The following is a 21,170-nucleotide window of genomic DNA, read 5'->3' on the forward strand; positions in this document are numbered from 1 at the left end:
ATGTACAGTCGTATCATTATCTGTGAGGAGAACCCAGTCTGTCAACAGTTTCAGCTGCGGAAATTGAAAGAGCCAGTAGAGGGAGCTGCCCTGTTCAAATGATAATGTAATTAACCCATCTGCTGATACAGACATCTTCAGAAAGTTTGAATTGGACTGACCTTCATTAGACTGTAATGGTCACTGCTCTTTGTTTAAACATAAAAAAACACAATAAAAAAAAACAGCTGAAGAAATGTGCAGTTGGCTGAATATTTTGGAAGATCCATATTTTAAAAAGCAATGGATGAATACATGATAAAACACTTTATTGACTTATTATTATTATTATTAGTAGTATTATTATTATTAGTATAATTATTATTATTATTATTATTATTATACATCTTCAACTCAGAATGTTAATATAATCTGAAACAATGTATGACATAAAACTATTCTGTGCAAGACTAACATAGTTAAGATAAGTTAGAAATTCAATGAGCTGCAGTTGATGCATGGTCAAGTAACATAAAATAACAAAAATGTCAGAACAAAATATATAACAGGATAATTATATGGCGTTCATAATGAGTCGCTTAGTTACTTTAAAATGATTGAAATGGCTTTTGTTTTTCAAAATGAAGTTCTGTTTTCTCAGGGTCCATTTGTTAACTTGTTAACCCATCAGGAGTAACTTTACCCGGGTAATGCACCTGGTAAATATCTCATGCAAATGTTCTCCCTCTTCTCCTTTGAGTATTAAAACCTAACTTTTCTTTTCTAATTATAATTTCAGCCGATCACGAGAATGCAGATGACTTCAAACTTAAACATGTTCCCGTTCTATCAAAATCACAGGAAATGTTGTTTTTTTTCTTCCAACAAACCTATTCATCCCATTATCCTCCACACGTTTCAACATCTTTGTTGGATAATGACCCATTAATCATTGTTTTTGTTCTCTTCTGGCTCCACTGTTGCAAACTGTCTTTTCGAAACACAAGTATCTCTAACTCTATTCAGTATTTTGCTGAAATCTGGAGCCTCCATGTCGCCTGTCACAACTGCCTCTTTTCACTGAGAAGCATCACCACTCCCGCAGCTTTCTCATCAGCATTCAGCATTGTGTAATACTGTGTCTTGCCTATCACTGTGACACTCAACTTTTCACTTCACCTTCAAATGTGACAGTTTGAAACAGCTATAAACAGTTTTGATTTACACCAACATGAGAAAACAAGTTGCTCCTTTTGAGAGTAGCCTGGTCTTTAGCCTCTGCTGCCAAGGTCTCTGCGAATTTATTTTTCCCTCCACAGCAACAGCTGTAGGTCCCACATGTTTGTTTTTTTTCCGGGTTCTTTATTTATTTATTCTTGCTCGTTGAAGGAGTGGTTGGAATTCATTCAGATTTCCCACAGATTTCCCTAATCCCTTTCTGTTGTTTAATCCTGTGTGGAGGAAATCAAAGTTGACGGTTATTGTCCCTCTCAAATTATTGTTAATTAACATTTACGTGCTCAGGCATGGCTCTGGTTGACGGGTAGCTTGTTGACTGCTTCACTATCAGCTGTTTGATTTGTGGCTCAGCTTGTCCATGTGTTGTCGAATCGCTGGATGAGCACAGGGTCTCAATGGCGGTTAAGCCCCTTGAACGGCGGCCACCTGCCACCATGATTTTTGTAGCGTTGAGTGTTAATGTTTGATGATTATGTAAAACAAGGAAAGGGAATCAAGTAAAATGTGAAAGATGAAGGTCACTGTGACCTCATGCTGGACTCACTCATGTAAAAGAACTACCGAAAATTGGTAGTGAATTCATTATCAGTTTTCACAACTGGCATTATATTGGCAGTCGACTACAAATGTGAGGTTGAAACGATGCATAAATCCTCAACAGTTACTAAATTGACTTAACCATGGAAGTCCTGTTGGTAGCCAAACAAATGCCTCTTCAAGATGGTTTTATATAAAAAATATTGTGTCTTTTAGTTTGGCAATATTGGTAAATATATAGCTAAATTCCAAGGATTCCGGGGTTCCTTTGCTCTCATATCGTGTGTTGTAAGTCACTCCGAGTATGAGCATCTGCTAGATATTAAAAAAAAAAGAAAGTGTTTGGTGGCCTATCAGAGAGCTCCACTCCAGGCGGTGCTGTTTTTTCAGGAGAGAAAGACTCCAACTTTGTGGAGAGCCTCTTTGCTTATCCCTCTCAGCAACTGGTGCTTGAATATTAATCATGTCTAGTCCTAAAAGCTTGCTTTTTCTGTGACCTAGTCTCACACACACACGCACGCACGCACGCACGCACGCAAGCACACACACACACACACACACACACACCAAGCCTCCATCCTTCCCAATGATATGAAGACCTTTTTTCCTGAGGGATGCCGGATGAGGAGGGCTGAGGTGTTGATTACTGTAGTGCTTGACAGTCAAGTGTGTGTGTGTGTGTGTGTGTGTGTGTGTGTGTGTGTGTGTGTGTGTGTGTGTGTGTGTGTGTGTGTGTGTGTGTGTGTGTGTGTGTGTGTGTGTGTGTGTGTGTGTGTGTGTGTGTGTGTGTGTGTGTGTGTGTGTTTGCGTGCAGCAGGTTAAAGAGAGTGGTAGCCAGCTTGCACCTCCTATAGAGACCCCCCCCTCCCGCCCCACCCAGTTGCTCGAGACATCAAGTGTAAAATTGCACATCCTTTCAAACGCACTTCATCAAAACCCACGAGGTCACACTTTCTTATGCACAAGACTCACCCACATACACGCACTCAGAGCCCAGGGAATACTACTTTGAAGGTGGAGTTGCACAGTTCACATATTCTCTATGTTGGATGTTGGATCCCACCAACACTGATCTAGAAACAGTATGATTTTATTAAAAATGCTAAAGTAGTTTAAAGAATGTCGTGTATTTTCACATTTTAAAATGTTCAATTTCATCTGCAGACATTTTCAAACTAAATAACCCATGTATTTATTCTCAACTCACTAAAGGAATAAAATCATTCTCCTTATTTAAATGTCAACAAAAGTTAAAGAGTTTTCTAGAGTTACCCTCCATACAGCTTAAATTATTATTATTTTTTTTTAAAAAGGGGTGAATGCCATGTCATACAAGTGTCACACTGACATTGTGATATAATTTTTTTTTTTGTGCGACATTCATCTGGATTGTGTTTTGTCTTTGTCTTTCAGCAACAAAGGCGTCTGGACCTTCTCACTATCACCAACTCTGGTAAGTCCATGACATTTCCTGCTCTAACTGGACCAGCGGCTTCATTTCAGACACTGCAGCACAACTTTCCCTTTGTAATTCACAAGAGGTCTTTTACAGCAGTTCAGACTGAAGTACAATAGCGGCACTGGTTATTTATTCTCGGGTCATATCTCATCTCAGAAAGCTCTGTGTCAGCATATACTTTGTCTTTTTTATAATTTGGTTTGATATTGATTCCAGAGAAAAATGCCAATAAGGCAACGAAAACATTTTCTTCTTATTTACTTTTAGATGTTAAAAAGGGCAAACATGCTGTTTTTCTGGATGCTGCTCGTGCATAACTGCAGTGTTTGTGCTGTCAAAAACCCTGCAGCAGAACCACTGCTGCTTTGACGTCTCCTGCTCAGCTGCTCCGGCGAATTGACATTGTCTTAGGCGTCATCTATTAAATGTCAAGCAACAATTACTTTAAAAGCATTTGAAATAGAGGGTAAACAAGAGAGTCGTGTATTTGTTACAATCTGAAAGTTATAAAGTCCGCATACAACAGATGAATATACGAATCCACAATACACTTTGTGTGGCACAGAACGCTATGACTTCTCCAAGTATAGGGAGATGAGGTGTCCTTCACAGGGTTTGAACCACATCGCACTTTTTCTTCGGCATATTGTTAGCTTGTTCGGCAGATCTCACGAAGCATAAAATAACTTATTAGTTGAAAATATTTCATACTGTTTTCTCGTTAGATGTGTTGTATGTTTAATACAATGTCGCCTAAATCCAAATGTCTTGAAGCGCACACACACACACACACACACACACACACACACACACACACACACACACACACACACACACACACACACACACACACACACACACCTCCTCGGAAACTTCCTTTCTTACTGAATTGTTCATACACAACATTTCGTGCAGCCACACACGGAAGACAACTCACCGAATCCCAAAGAGGAATAAATCTCATTTTAAATCACTGTAATGATGTCATAACATGGCCTCTCTTTATGTAGATTACTGAACCAAAACCACTGAAGACTTTTAAGAAAAACAAAAAAACAAAAACAAAACTGTAAATGTTTTTCATTGGCTTTCATTTATTTCATTGATTTTCATTGATTTCAACATAATATATGAATCCCCAAAAATCTGGCCTCGTTTTCATTGGATTAATGAAGAGTATGGTGTGTGTGTATATTTTGTGCAAAGTAATTTCAGTTTTATTCAATATGGAGCTCAAACTCATACCGTGGAGTCAGGCTCACATATGGTGCTCCAAGCTTGACTGGATGGGGAAACATGTCACAAAGTAGTTGCACTGAAATCTATGTGACTCTTTTGGAGAAGCATCTGTGCGGAAGTGGGATCCACTCAAATGGAGAGCAAGGAGAAATTCGGAAAAACGGGCGTGGAGAAACAGATGGTCACGCAAGGAGGATACAGAGACCCATATGTCTAAAGTATCTGGATGATCTAATGTGCTTTGATTAGAATAATGCATATGTGCGGCTCACGGAGACCCGGTTAATTTAGTGGGTTTACTTTACAGCTGTTCCTCGGGTCGTGGGCCCAGGCGGGACTCTCACCTGGCTTTCACAGTTTGATAGAGGGCAACCGGAGAGAAAGAAAGGGCAAAGACACTCTGTGGACAAGCATTTGCAATTGAAGTGCTGAACTTAATTTTCGAATATTGAATGCTCATCTGATACAGATGTGAATTGTCTCATAAATAGCTTATTTGATTGTATTACTGATCGATTTTGTTGTTGTCCCCTCTGCTGTGAAGTGGTTCTCACTCTTACCTCACAGCAGGATTGCTCGATTCAAGTTATGAGAATTGGCATGTTCTACCTGTGTTTATGTGGGTTATTTTTGGGGTTGTTAATGCATGATTGCTTGGATTTCCCATGGAGTGATTGGTAGGACTGCTGAGCCCTCACTATAGCTGACATGTGATGCCTTGGTGTTGGATGTGTTGGTGGAGGAGGTCAACCAAGCATATTGGAGCATAACTGCAAATAAATATGAATTAAAAAAAAAAAAAAACAATTACAACGAAAGTAAATGATGGGACAGAAGCGTTAAATCAAAGAGGTACAACAAACAGAATCCTTAAAAAAATAAATGAAGGCCCTCAACCCTCTCGTTTGCACATTGCCAGGTGGTTGAGTTCTGCTAATGAGCGAGTCGGATGTCTTGTGGTTGAATATGGTGGCAGAGAAGATGTGCTGCTAAATTCTATTTTTGTTTTCATGAACGACATAGTTTGGAATACATGAAGGATTTTCCTCCACTTGTAATCTCTCACAATTATTGTTGCATGTCCTTTCTTCTGTATCTTCATATCAAGAAGCCTCGGTGTTTAATTTAACCATGCTTCTTTTTAATCCTTTTGGGGACATTTCTTTACCAAATTGAACCGTGGGCAGGCTGCCAAGCTGGTGGGGTCAAGGGCCTTGCTCTGAGCCTGTCCGCGGTGGGGATCAAGCCAGCAACCTCCCGATCACAAGCCGGCCTCTTTCACCACTTGGTTAACCCTAAACCCACGTTGCTCTGGAACAGTGGACATGGTTGCCACATGTAAGGCGCTCTATCCATCCATTGGAAACAGTTGAGTGTTTTGCTCAAGGACACTCTTCCCCTCGACCAACCGGGCTCCAGCTGCAGCTTTATTTTTAGGTTAGGTGGCTGCATTATTCGTAGGATGTAAACCTCCCCTGTGCCATTTATTGCGTTCCGTAAAAGTTATCACTCTCGCAATCCATATTTTTACAACTGCAGTCTGGTTATCTGAAGTGAAATTTAAGCTTCTTATATAAATAGAGGGTTTAAGATGAATCAAAAAGTAACTGAAAACAAAAGAATACAAATCTCAGTTGTAAATTTTCATCCATTCCAAGCGTTTGTTTTTTTTTTTTTGCTTCATAATTTTTCTGCCTCTTGCATTAGTACTGTGTTATGACATAACAAGCCAAAAACTCCCGAGGAAGGCTGCAATAAAGTTTTACAAAGGTGACAATGAAATGTCCAGTTTAATAGTTAATAGTTATTGTTACTGCGACTGTGTCATTACTTATTATGTGTGGCCTTCAAGGGAACACACACACACACACACACACACACACACACACACACACAGATCTGTACTATACAAGCTTTAAGATGAGTGACTGATAGAAAAGGACACCCTCTTTTTTTCTCCCTGCTGATTTAAGGAAATCCCCCTCTTCTTCCTCCTCCTCCTCCTCCTCTTCATCGTCCTCCTCCACTGGTGTCAACGAACCAGTTTCCCTCGCTGCTACTAACGCTTCCCTTCTCCCACATCGTTTGACTTCAAAGCACTTGTTATCTGCTATTCATTTATTAGGGGCCTCGTTTTGTCACATTGATGGATGTCGATGTTACTTTCGCCCTTACGAGCTGCGCTCTTCCCTGCTTTTTGTGTCCTGCATTCATATCCCATCACCGTGTCTTTATGGCGTGGACAGCAGGGGGAATCACTGGGTGTGAACAACTTATAGGCTTGAGTGGCTTCATAACGTGCTGTGTCTGAAAGCAAAGGAAGAGTTGATGAGCATTCTGCAGCTGCTGCTCGGTTGGCCTGTGTTTCTAATGGTCTTCATTAGCTTCTCTGCGGAATGATTCACACTTAAATATATATTCACACACAGTAAAAACCACACTATAGGCCTGAAGTGAAATCTGAATGTGTCCCCGAAGTCAGAGCGGCATTCAAAAACACATTTACTCATGGTGTGTGTATTTTAATTAGTTTTCTATTTGTCTTTTTGACACTTAACAGAATTTTCCAAACAGTTTCTTCACCCTTCAGTGTTCCTTAGTTTATGTTTCTATCATTTAAAAACAAACAAAAAAAATGTAATGTTCTCTTTCCCACCAACAAAAATACCACATTGGTTTTATATCAAATGCATCTTTATTCCTGATGTGTCATTTCAACTTTTACCAGACCAGTTTTCACACAAGTCTCAATGTATTTATTTTTATTTATATGGAAAATGTGTGTATGTTTGTTTAGATTAGTTTAATCCACCGTGGAGCAGTCAACAGAGATGTGCAGTAGAGCCCGTCAATACGAAGATGTACAGCCGAGGGAGTGGAACCATAGTTTTTGATATTGTTTAGGTATGCCGTTATCCGGGGGGGGGAATCAATAATTCATTCCAAAATGCAAACAAAATAAATGAATTTAATTGAAAAGGAAAAACCCTGTCTTTTGATGCAAAGAGAAAAAAAGTACAGATTATGTGTGTTTCAGAGGAGAAAGTGAACGCAAAAAAACCTTTTTAACAGAAAATAAAAAGGAAACACTGCATGTAAGTATGGATAACAGAAGAAAGCAGGTAACTTTATAACGTCTCTCCTCATGATGTTGTAACTGTGTTTCATGGAACACAGAGATACTTCCCATACTGTTTAACGCTTATATCCTTATCAACATTGAAGGAGAACCGACAAAAACAGGCACAGTGTTCCTTCCCTCTCGCTTTCTCATTTCACACACACATGCACCCTCACTCCCACACACAGACCCACTCAAACCTCACTCGGCCCTCTTTAATTGGACACTTGAGCAGCGCACGACTGCATCTGGCTCCTGTTGAACACAGCCTGACATTTCAGACTGCTGACCTTTCCAGCCCCGCCACAACTAAATAATGATTAGTCCTGGCAACTGTTCCACCACAGCAGCAGCCAGGTGCTCACACATGCACATGAGCATGTTCCCGTCCCACACACACACACACACACACACACACACACACACACACACACACACACACACACACACTCACACACACGCAGGTGCAGACTGCACAAAACCGAACAACAACACCTGCATTGAAGACTTTGTCTTTTCACAGTGAGAAAATGGGGTGCAGACATTGATTTGAGAAGCCATTGTCATTCTTTTGGCTTATCGATTCGATTGTCCTTTTCCATATCGCCCAATAATGTTGTCTTAAATTAACTCTGGTTTTCCTCCGTTTAGTTTCTCCTTTCCCCCTATGCACCCTCAGCATCACTGTAACAATAATAATAATAAAAAAAAAAAGGTCAATCATATTCATGAGATCTCGCCAGATTTGAAAGGATGGATGTGTCTCAGCATGTGTGAGACTTTTTCTGCACTTATTGAGGTGTGTGTGTGTGTGTGTGTGTGTGTGTGTGTGTGTGTGTGTGTGTGTGTGTGTGTGTGTGTGTGTGTGTGTGTGTGTGTGTGTGTGTGTGTGTGTGTGTGTGTGTGTGTGTGTGTGTGTGTGTGTGTGTGTGAGCGCGCATGCGCGGAAAGACTCCGCCTCTGATTTTCTTCATTTTACTCCACCACTTCTCTCTTGTGTCTCTATTTCCCTGCTGTTTCTGTCAGAGCACAATAGAAATGTTCTTCATTAGAGTTTGTCTTTTTACAGATATACTTCGCGTTGCCCACTTTGCTCTCTCCAGGCAAAACCATACATGTGTCCTGCTCAGCACTGCAGATTATGTCATTATATTATCTTGCGGAATTGAAAAATCCTAAACTGAGTAAACTGAGCCGTCCTTTCATTGGCCCAAGAGATGTGACAAGTAGAAGGAGACCAGACTGGGCTAGTATGCGTCTGTCCTCTGCACCTGATAGCTGTCAAATTTGGAAGTTCCCACTCCCAGAGGTTTCCCAGCAAAGGAATGTCAGACGTCACTCTATATGGCAAAATGTCGTTACTTTGTGATCAAATAAGTTATTTTCAGATCATTTCTGCCACTCAACATGAATTTCAACACTTATTTCCACTACTTCAGCGAAACAGATTCACTGTTTGTAACTATAAACCTTTACAGTAACTGCAATAATGATTGCTCGATATATTAGCGGCAGAGGAAAACTGCATAAAAGCAGTGTGACAATAAAAATGTACCCCCTGAGCTTCATTTCATCCCTCTCTAGTCTGATGCATGTGATTACAACCTTTGTCTTATTCTGTACTCTCACAGCAGCGGTACAGTCACATTGATAGAGCAGCCATATTGTTTGCTTTTTATTGTATGACCACTGTAAATTGAACCTCAGTGTAAATAGAACTTCAGTTTCCCACTGCATAAACACAGCATAAATGCAGGGAACCCTTAATGTGTGCTCTGCCCAGTGTATGTAAAAAACAGGAAGGATTATTTGATATTTCTTGTGCCGGTGACATTTCTGCTTCGCTGATGAAAACCTTTTTTTTCTTTTTTCTTTATCAGAATACACTGCAGCTGGTGTTTGAAACCATTACATTGTATTGGCCTTAATGCTTCTACGAGCTACACATTGAGTTTCTGAACATCTGAGGTGGGAGGATGATGAAGAGGAAAACTGGACTCATTCTCAATGGAATGGTCTATCGGACTAGCAGTTCTGACAATAGTTACTTTTACTGACTGCAGGACAGGACATAGTGTTTGGAGCCACGGTGCCTTGACCTGGGAACGTTGACAGACTGCTCTGTAACTGCTTCAGTCTCCCGGTGGCCGTCCTCGGCCCGCTGTACATAACCGAGCTGATGGAAATCTCTGAGTAGCTTGATAACTGCAAGGTTGACAAGCTTTCAGAGTCCCAAGATGCAGAGGTTTTGATTTACTGGGGCAGAACATTTTGCACCTCTTTAAAAGCATGGATTGTAAGAATAAAACAAGAGGACAATGTTTATTAGAAAATAAATCCAAATACTATCAAAATACTATCTTTTGTATAAATGAGCAGCTGTGAAAACAAACACTTTTTATTACTGCCCTAATTATATCCTTTCCTCGTGAATTAGCATATTTTATCTCCCTTCTCTTCATTTTGGGTGACTATACTTCCGTTTTGATGTGTTAAAAAAAAAGAGAGGCATAAAACAAACAAAGGGTGGATGAAGGATGGATGAGAGGAAAGGAGACTGGTGCGCTGGCCGCTTCATATTGAGTATTTTCCAGTTGATTTTGTTGAAAGCTTCACAGAAGCGTAGCTAAATAAGCAGCGGCATGCTAATGAATGGAGAAAGAGTGTGATAATTTCCCAGGCAAAGAATGGAGGGAACTGTGAGAGATAGGAGCCAGAGGGAAAAGTGGGGGGTAAGGAGCAGCGCAGTATTGAAAATATTTTGATGATGTTTGTCGTCAAACAATTATTTAACACCTGTCTCGAGCTTATATGCCTGAAGGTTCTTTTTTTTTTTTTTTTTTTTTTTTTTTGTCAAGCCTATATTAATAATGCTTTGAGTAAATATTCCCTGTGTTGCAAATACGGTAATTTCACGCATTGTACACACAGTCAACCATGTATTTCATGTTTCTGTATGCGCAAACAGAGGGAGGGAGAGAGAGAGAGAGAGAGAGCGAAACTCAGAGGACACTAAAGTGACAGCACAGAAGCGTAGACTCTGTCTGTCCTCTTTCTAAAAGGACGATGCGACGAAAGCAGTAAACAGTCTGTGAACAGGCTGTGGGCTCTGAGATTATTTCTTTGTCACCGGCAGAGCCACCAGTGTTGCTGAGCACTGCTGTGGAGCAAATCCTCCTAGAGAGGACTGATTGGATATTTGTTCCAGGGAGCCTTTTGTGTTAGCAGCATAGGGACTAGATAATAGAGGTTGATGCCACTCTGTCTCCGTGTTATGGCTGGTGGATTGAGTTTTCGGACTCTGTGTGTGCGTGTGTGTGTGTGTGTGTGTGTGTGTGTGTGTGTGTGTGTGTGTGTGTGCGTGCGTGTGTGCGTGTGCGTGCAGATCTCTCCAGAACCACTGTCATCTATATCATTCCTTAAGGATGGTAATTGTCCAAACAGCTGGTCAATTGCTGGTAATATAAACACTCTCCTCTATTCACTAACAAGCAGCTTTATGATTAACATAAGATAAATTGTTAATATCGTGACCTGTCACTCTGCTAAGTTGATAACATCTAAATATTCAGTGTTGCAAGCAGGGAAAACTGCGCGGCAGGTATATGCCAGGAGACACCTTGGTCAAGGTCATCATCAGCCTTTTTTCTCAGCGTGTGCCTCACTCCCAGTCAGATCCATGTGTGCAGCATGTGCGCACAGTGGGTGTGTATGTAGACAACAGTATGTATAAATTAAAGCATACCGCTATCGATTTCCATACGGAATGTTCTACTTTTAATTGGCCCCTCTTACTCAGGTGGGTCAGGCTCTGGGTTCATCGACAGAACCGCAGCCACACAGCTCACATGGCGCAGGCACTGGAGTCCTTAACATACAGGTAATTCTTCAGCTCATTATGCCTTTCTGCTGTCCTGCCGGTGAGTGACTGACTTTGCACTGACCTCTGTTGGCGAATGATTCCTACAATCCTTCAGAGGCCATTGACAGACAACAAGTCAGAGTAGACACTCGGTAAATATATGAAAACGCATCCAGAAATGCTACATTCAAAAATAACTCTGCTTATATTCACTCGAGTTTCTACTGAGTCATTTGCAAATAAGTTGTTTGTGGGAGGGGGGGTGGGCATATAGTATGAAACGGTGGTTGTTAGGTGTGAGGTGGGCCTCCACTGGGGGGTGACAGAGAGCTGCAAAGAGAAAGCAGCACAAGGAAAAGTCTGGGGTTCAGGGGATCCCTGTTTCTTGCACGATATTTTCCTTTCAGTTATTTATTTATTTATTTATTTATTGAGAAGAAGCCATAATGAAAAAAATGGGCCAAGAATATAATGTATTTTATTGAAATACACAAGAACTTTTTTTGCAAGGGTAGTTGAGAGGAATTGAATATATAAAATGTAAATGCGTAAATGCTGCTGTTGCTGAAGATATAGATATTTGAGATATTTAAAACTAGAACGAGCATGAGTAGGGTTGTGTCTTTATTGACTTTGTATGCCAGCAGCTGGGGGAAAACATTCCATGTATAAAGCGAAATGACTGACGACCCGAGAAGCTCAGTCTAGACCTCAGGCTCATGTACATGGGCATAAGAAGTTTTTGTGTTTTGAGATGCCAGTTGCAGTGGCTCACTCCAAGCAGCTGTCTCTGAGTGCGATACCAGCAGGTTCACTCAGATGCACTCTGGGAGACCGTAAAATGTCAAATCTGCTTTATTACTTTTGATAGTTACAGTTGGCGTGCACTGTGTTCAGGTTGTGTGTAGCGGGCCTCGTGGTGAGTGGTTGGTTACCAAGTTTGTGTTGACTGTTTCCTCATTGAGACGAGCAAATGTACCCCAGCTTGACACAAGCTTTATCAGTCAGAATCCTGACGCAAGCGGTGCGTGACATGTGACACACAGTCAGGCAGGTGTTTATTTTATACTATAAGATGCTGTTTTTAAAGTGTTACTTGAACAATAGACAGCATTAGACCAATAAGTTTTCATTTCATTTCATGAATTCTGTTCTGGCAGAAGCATCTCCATACTGTATACAGTTTGGATTTGGTAATGATAATAAAAAAAAAGCTGATTTATGTAGGAAAGATTTTGTGTGAATCACTGACAAAGGGGGAAAAGGCTCTGGTACAAAGAAACTTCATTGTACTTGGGAGACTTGCAGTTCTTTCAACTGAAGTGAGCACAAATGTAATAAAGAGAAGAAAAAAATTGTGGCAAAGAATAAAGTAATAAGACAACGGCAAGCTTCTTTTGATGTGCTTTTTCAGACACAGCAGCTGCACTAGCAGTCTGTATTAAGCTCAGAATCAATCTTAACCTCCTCCAAGTCTACAGTAAGCTGCAGCAGCGATTCTGCTGAGGGATTTCAGATCGGTGACCTTGTCCGCCCTTGACTGCTGTGTGTGTGTGTGTGTGTGTGTGTGTGTGTGTGTGTGTGTGTGTGTGTGTGTGTGTGTGTGTGTGTGTGTGTGTGTGTGTGTGTGTGTGTGTGTGTGTGTGTGTGTGTGTGTGTGTGTGTGTGTGTGTGTGTGTGTGTGTGTGTGTGTGTGTGTGTGTGTGTGTGTGCGCGTGTGCGTGCGTGCGTGCGTGCGTGTGGTTATTGTGCTAAAATGCACAGTGATGCTATATATTGCATCACGAAACCATCAATTGCTGTAGAGTACAATTGCTGAGTACAAAAAGTGTTTTAAAAATGTCTAAAATACCAATAATGCAATGCAAGCAAGTGATCATCAGTTGTCTCTGTCGAGGGCAGTGGTCAGGATCCATCCATGACAATCTTTATGTAACTCTTTGTAGGGTTTTTTTGAGCGAAGCAAAACTGCTTTGAGGTCAAATGTGTACATATCGCCACATACATGTCTCTTTTGCATGTTTAAAATGAGCATTTTAAGGAGATGTGGGACTGCGATTTTTACAAAAACCCCTTCAGTCTGAGCTAAACTTACCAGATCACATTTGGCTGTCCTGGACTTCGTGTCATTTGAAGACACACTACGTTATGGTTTCTTACTGAACCTGTTAGTTTTCGTTGGGTTCAGGAGCACAAGGGCAGAAAGAGAAGCACCATGATGAATACTGGGAAATGCTTTCGATCACTTTAACAGTGAAACTTCAATGAGGAAAAATTATGCCACTGTCAGTTACTGTCCAGTAGAACTACAGACTGAAGGAAGCTCTGTTGAAGGTCGTTTGTAAAACAGTTTCTTGTTTTTCAGTTCCATCAGTTCAGAACAAGAATGAATTATATACATTTACATTTTCCTTAATATTCCTTCCTTTGACTTGTGTGTTTTGGTCAGCAGGTTAAACTAATTAGGGTTTTGTGAATGACTTGCACATTTATAGTTTTATATTTTAAATTCTGTCACATTGTCTTTGCGGCACACGAATGCACAGTGAATTAAATTATAATTTAGGGTAAAATGAGCATGTTCATATCATGTTGATTAATTTGCATTATATAATTGTGCAGCCCCGGTACAAAACAAAATTCAATTAAAAGTAAAGAACAATAAACTACCGGTATGTTCAAAGCTTTGAAAGCTTTTGGAAGCAGTTTTGAGTCGCTAAAGTACTTTTTCCTGTATTTGCCAGTTTGCTGCATGAGGGAGTAAAATGTTGTTCAGTCTATATGCAACGAATCATATGACTTACACATGAGTCTTTGACCTGCTTCTGAGCTGCCAGCTTTGGATAAAAGGAGGAGCAGAAGTACTTCCTGTCATTGAAGCGCGGTCCCGCAGAGAGAGCGTTGATATCAGTGTCTGTTAAAACACCAGTTTGATCGGAAGTGAAATGTTGCAAACACTGCTGCACCGAGCTGCTTCAGATCTTTTCATTCAGTCTGGTCCCTGTCTATGCAAATTTGTGAAGCTGGTAATGTTTACTTCTTCATGCAGGGACGTTGCTTGTGACGTCCCCCAAGGGGCCAATACTGGGTCCCTCAAGCGTTTCACCCTGTGCATAAATGCAAAATTTCGAACATTTTAAAATTGGTTTTTGACTTTAAAGTGCCACAAGGATCCTATACAACACCGGTTACAGAGAATAGCATAAAGGCTGTTTTATTTGTCTCTGAGAGATATCAGCCATCTCAACACATGCTTTAATTTCAAGTCAGTAGGATTCTTATAAAGCTCTCAACGCTGATCTGCCCTCAAAAACGGAACCAACTCCAAGTATGATTTTGTGCCAATTTTACATTTATTTTATTGGCACCACATGGTGGCGCAATTTCTGGCACTGTCACTTCACAGCCAGTAGGTCATGGGTTCATGGTCACGTTCTCCCTGGTTTTGCTCCCACAGTCCAAAAATGTTGCCTGTGAGGTAAGTCGGTGACCCTGAATTGCCCTGAGGTGTGACTGGTGAGTGTGTGTGGTTGTCTTTCTCTGTGTGTTTTGCCCCGTGATGGTCTGGTGACCTGTCCAGGTTGTACCCTGCCTTTGCCCATAGTTAGCTGGGATCGGCTCCAACACCCCGCGACCCTGGACAGGATAAACTGTAGAGACGGTTAATAGATGGATCTCAATACTGTACTTCTGGAGGGAAAGCGATGCAATTAAAACATTACTAGATAATAATAATAAACAATAGAAATACACCGAAAGAAATCAAACACTGTAGTGTTGTTACGACGCAATGAATCTGACTTTTAAGTGAAACAAAATTGTATTTAAATTATGTAACAATGCATTTATATTATTTATTTATTTGTTTATACTGTATATGTTGCATATTTCGATGGCTTCTTTTTTGAGACTTGATATGAAGCTACACCCCAGACATTCTTTGAGTTTGTGTGGCTGTGAGCACGGGTCTCTGCCGGGCTGCTTTGTGGTTAAATAAAGGCCGTTAGTTGTCAAAGCACTTTGCCCCTCAACATGACCTCGCACCCCTTCTCATTTGATACCCCCACCCCGTCAACACACGTCCCCCCAAACACATCCTCCACCCCCCCAGTCCCCCAGTGAGAAGCGAGCTGTTTGTTGGCCCGGGTTTTATCTGCTATTATCTGTCAGATGCTGTGCACCTGTGAGCTCGGCTGCCCCTCTGCATGACACGCGTTTGTGGTCGCTCGTCCAATCCCAGCGGCTCCTTGCTGTCAGCGACCGCCGCAATGAGAAGTTCTCTGGCTGCCACTGTCTCTGTCTGACAGCCGCCCTGGAGGAAAGGGTAAGAGAAGCCCGGGCAAGAGGAGGAAAGGGGAGAAAAAATACCATTAAGATGAGCTGTATTCCCACAGACCAAAGCCTGCCCACCAGCCATGTGCTGTGGCTCACCTGGTTGCCAGATAAGTGGAGATTAGAGGAGACGGCGGAAAAGGAATTAGAGGTATAAGAAAAATTCTCTCTGAAACCTGGGGACAGCCTTGATACTTTTAGGATTTCTTGTGTCGTGTCTGACATTTGATTCCGATGCAGAAAGGGCAAACCAACAGACAGCCTATGCTGCTGCTACAAAGATAGGGCAATCTACACCCTTTCATGTATTTTTTTTTTTGTTGCTTGTTTGTTCCCCGTAGTCTATTGTTCGACATGCGGTTGCAACTGTATAAATTAGAGTTTTATAAGTTGCCTTCCTAGTTAGCACAGAATTACAGTCTGGTGACACTGGCGAGATCAATAAGGGTCCACGGCAGGAGGCAGAGAGGCCCTAATGAGCTGAATTGACTGGTGCTGAAATATGATCAGTTTTTCTCCGGTGGTCATTATGTTCCTTATGAAGAAGATCAATGTCTCCTGGGTGGATCACTGAGTATACACAGTGTGATGGCCGGGCCAGCGCTGATACCATTCTAAATACTTAATGAAGAATTTATTCACTATAAGGTTTGCCGCTGTGGGTGTTTGCGCTCCCCGTGCGTCTCTCTTTTCTTCTGGCTCTCTTTCAGTCAAAGGTCTGTTTTCAGGGCCCTACAGCATCAGTAACTGATGTGCTTGTATGAGGCTCTGCTGTTCATTTCATGGGCTATCACTTTTTAAATTGGTGAATGCCTTTCTTCATGGTTGATTAGTAATTCATGCAGAGCTAATTAAGGGGCATAATAAGGGAAATTCTGGTGAGACGTCTGCAACCAAAATAGGGAAACGGTTTTATCCCGGACAGTAAACAGATGTGATTGATTGCCGTGGCACGTCCACCATAAAGGACGTGTATGGCTCCTCTGAATCCGTCATCTTGCAAGCAGACTCCCATATCTTTATTTTGCTCTGTGCTGCCCTCATCTTTGAGCATTTATCCAGAAAGTTGCCTTAATGATCCCCCTGTCCTGGCTGTCTGACGCCTGGCATCATCACTTTGCCGGCTCGGCTGTCTCTACACCGCTGCTCAACCTGCCAACCGTCATCACGCATACACCTGTACCAGCATCTGTCCAGCCTGTAGACTGGCACAGGTGCCGCCTTTAAACTCCAGCACTACGTGCTCGGAAGTTCACGCCTTCCAGTTGCTATAAGGTTTCCGTCTCTGCATCCTCTGCTCTTTATCTCCAAACATTTATCTGCACACGCACACACACATACTCACACATACACTGATGAGAAGCATAGAGAGGTTATTAACTTTAACTGTCCATCCATCTGTCAGTTTGTCTGTGGGAGCTCTTTATGATGCCAGGCGCAACACTGCAATGATGACGTGTGTACCCGCAGTCTAATTCCATCATCAGCATCATTACTGCTATTATCCCGTGTCTCCCTTTAATGCAGGCTAATGGATGACCAATAAAGATAGATGAGCCTGGCACTGTGGCGCTAATAGGCAGGACATGATGTCTGGCTTCTGTCCTGACTCAAGTCTTTCGTCGATCAACTTCCCCCCGCAGATAAAATACATAGCTAAAGTATTATTTGGAGTTATTTGTTTTATCGTCGGCTAATTAACATGCCGGTAGTTTAGAGCAGATTTTTTTTTTCTCGCTTGACTAATTACTGAAAAAAAAAAAAAAAAAGAATTGTTTGGATTAATTAAATAAATAGCAGCTGTGAATTTAATTCCCATAACAGTGAAAAATCAACACACAACATTAAACCAAAAATCTTAATGTTTTCATTTAATAGCCTTTTTGCAAGTAAAAGGGTGAATTCAGGCTTGAAAGTGAAAGCAAATAAAAGTGCCACCATCTACTGTTATTAGGTCTTGTGTGTGCGTGCGTGCTCGTGACAGATGGAATTTGCATTCTCATACAATTATAAGTGCGAGTTCATTATTATCCTATTAATGCTCTCTGTCTTCTGCACTTATAATTTGAAAACCATACTCAGTTCTGCTCCATTCTCATCAATCCAATAAGTCAGAACCAGCCAAACATTTCAGCCCCCAAAAATGATGACCACTAGCAGGTAAAGTGAGTAACACTAATGTTCTCTTTTAACATGGCAGCTGTTGATGGAAGGGATATGTTACACAGCGAATGAACTTTCTGTGATCAAAGTTGATGCATTTTAACTGACAAAAGTGGTCTAAGGAAGGAACCGTCACATTTGTCGTCCCATGGAGGCCTCATCTTGCATCTTCCAGGGTGAAAGATTTACTTTGAGTGTATCATCATCATCATCATCATCATCATCATCATCATGAAATAGCAGCATTATAGTAAAACTTGACAACGAGTGAAACATTTATTGGGAATTTAATGAGTTGTATTCAATTGAAAAAACAAAATATGTCACAACTTTGTAGCAATTACACTCGATAATGAAGTTGTGCATCTTATCTATAATTACCAAATATTTCAGAGTGTAGCCAAAATATTCCTCTGTGAATTAAAATGATTCACTACAAAGAAACGACAACAGCAGACTGTTTTGTTCTCTGTCTGGAAAAAAATGCGTCAAGCTGGACACGGACACTGGGTGAAACCTGGAGATAATCCACCAGCGTGGTGACACAGAAGCGGTGAATATCAGAGCCTAAACTGGGAATATATGGCTGATGTTCCATTTGTTTGAAGCTATGAATAAAGAATAGGCAAATTTCATTAAGTATTAGGTAAACTTGTGTGGTATGTTGATTAACTTGTGCTGTAATGATTAACTAAAAAAAAAAAAAAGTGACTTGGCAACATGTCTCTTCCTGCTCCTTTTCATGAATTTATATTATTTTCATTGTTTCATTTCATTTCAAATCTTTTGTTGTGTGCGACTTCATTTTATTCATGAATAATTGTTTCATATTTGATATTTTTTTCTATTCTCACAATTCAAAAAAAAGAAGTAATTATATTAAACATCATATTAAAGGAGCCTGTGCCCTTAATCTATTACTTTTTTTTTTTTCATATTATTTAGATTTGTGCCTCATTCCAGAAACCACAAAATAATAAATTAACTGACAGCACTCAGGAATTATAGTTTAATTCATTTTCTGTGCAACAGTATCTTACTTTATTTTTCATATTAGTACTTTTCATCTGCGAGCATTGCACATTTGGTACAGAATAATGTGAAGAAGCTTAACATTGTTTTGTGTTTGTTTGTTTTAGTGTATAAAATGACAAATACAACCATTTTATCCACTCGAGAATATATTTATCTGTCAACAGATGCAAATCCTTGGTCCACTGCCATAACAGTTGCTTGACTTTTAAATAAGCTTCTAACTTCTTCAGGTTGCAGTGATTTGCAGTGATGACATCAGGCACAACTTTGAAATGTATCAGTGCATTCAACTACTGGCCACTTCAAAGACGGGGATCCAGAAAATGAGTGGCCTTATGCTGACAAGCCCAGCTTTGAGGACAGGAGAGCCATTGAACAGCAGCTTAGATTAACAGTAATCCCCTGTTCGACTTGTTCAGAAGCTGCTGAAGTCTCTTGTCTACCACTCTCATTCCTCGTTATAGTTTGCGGGGTCTGCCAAAGTATCTGCAAATAGATACACCCTCAGAAACTTTCATTCACTTGGCAGTGCGACTTTTGTAAATGTGGAATGCTAGTTTTGAAAAAACATTTTGAGCTGCTGCTTCTCAATCAAAATTAATTTGAAGTCATATTTGTGGTAATGGTGATTTATTTGTTCTATTGTTATTACCTAATGTGGATCGTGCATGCGCACATGCCTCATGTAAAGCAAGTCACAACAATTATATCAAGAAATATTAAGCAATGTCCCCCGTGGATGAATCGTTTGTCCAGGTTTATATCGCTAATTCGCTATTGATCATCTGATGCTGAGTGGGTCTGTGAGTCTTGCATTGCATTCATCGAAATACACCCTGGCTCAATCTAGGCACACACAAAAAACACAAAAAAAACAAACTATAGAATGCCACAATATCAGTAATTTAGAGCAGAAATGTGCAACTCAAATTGTCCAAAGACAGCCAAAGGCTGCGCTGTGTCTCTTTGTCAAGCTTGCACAGTTCGCTGCACATAATTTTACAAAGCCATCTAAGTACGGTAAGTAAATTTTATTCATGGGCGCTTCACAGCCCAAAACAATATTTAAATTTGTCAAATTAGGGACGAAGAAGACCCTGATTTTGTACTGCCCGTCATAGTGTCCTGGGGTAAGTTTGTCTCAGTCGTGTGCCAGCATCTTGCTTCGCCGTCGTTACCACTCGTGTGTCAAAGTGCGCATGACTGTGTGCAGAAATTAACATGAATTTGACAGTCAATTATCCAACTATATGATTTCTCTTTCACGGACATGACAAACGGTTGGGGCACCTTCAGGTTTGTCATACTAGTATTTTTCACAGAGTTAGGCTTTTTATTAGGTAACATTGACCCAATTTGAAATTTTCAAAATTCAAGAAAATGTTTTGTGGCTCGGGCTATTAACCTCTGTTTAGCTGTTTCAAGTGCCAAAGGAATTTCACAAGTCCCTCTTCATTTACCAAGTTCCCTTTATTCTGTATATCTCTGCTGGTTGGTGAACTTCTTTCAGGCTAAACCAGGGGTGCCCAAACTGGGTCCCGGAGGGCCCCTGTCCTGCATGTGTTAGTTCTCTCCCTGCTTCAGAAGACCTGAATCTAATGATGATGTCATCACCATGGTTGTGAAAAGGCCCAATAACAAGTTTTTCATTGCAATCAGCTGCGCTGCAACTGGGAGAGAGCTAAACCCTGCAGGACTCCGGCCCTCCGGGACCGAGTTTGGACACCTGGTCTAAACAGTCCATCATCATCCAAACTCCTTTAAGAGTACTGTTGCATCTTTATTCACTGTGAGTTTCCATCTAGCCATAGGTCCTACATTAACTGCATCTGCCCCCCCTTTACCATCGCTCACGTAGTAGCAATTCATCAGTTCCCTATTATCTACCCTTGTCCATGTATATATGCCGTTTTCCAGTCTCCCATTTGTCACCAGATTGTCCTGGCTACCCCTTTTTGGACTTAATTATTGTCAAGGGCGTATACACCCTGGACAGGTAGCCTGTTCATCACAGGGCACACACACAGAGTCCGACGACCACACACACTTACATTCACCCCTATAGGAAATGTAGGGTCATCAATTAACCTCACGTGTGTTTTTGGCTTGTGGGAGAAAATCACACAGGAACGACCTGCAGACTCTACACAGAAAGACTCAGCCAGTATTTGAACCTATGACCTTCACCGGATGACGTAAGAATG

The 21,170-nt window shown here is 41.0% G+C and overlaps 1 protein-coding gene across 1 annotated transcript in view; it reads left to right on the forward strand.

The window, feature by feature from the left end:
• Positions 1-21,170, forward strand: part of agbl4 (AGBL carboxypeptidase 4) — a gene marked incomplete at both ends in the record, with an annotated part of 281,697 nt that overhangs the window by 178,078 nt on the left and 82,449 nt on the right. Inside the window, one exon of the mRNA XM_080505732.1 lies at positions 3,169-3,208. Within this exon, the coding sequence (XP_080361858.1) occupies positions 3,169-3,208 (40 nt within the window). The remainder of the gene's footprint in view (positions 1-3,168; positions 3,209-21,170) is intronic.

The sequence above is a fragment of the Blennius ocellaris genome, assembly GCF_963422515.1.
Source record: "Blennius ocellaris genome assembly, chromosome: 12".
Lineage (NCBI taxonomy): Eukaryota > Metazoa > Chordata > Actinopteri > Blenniiformes > Blenniidae > Blennius > Blennius ocellaris.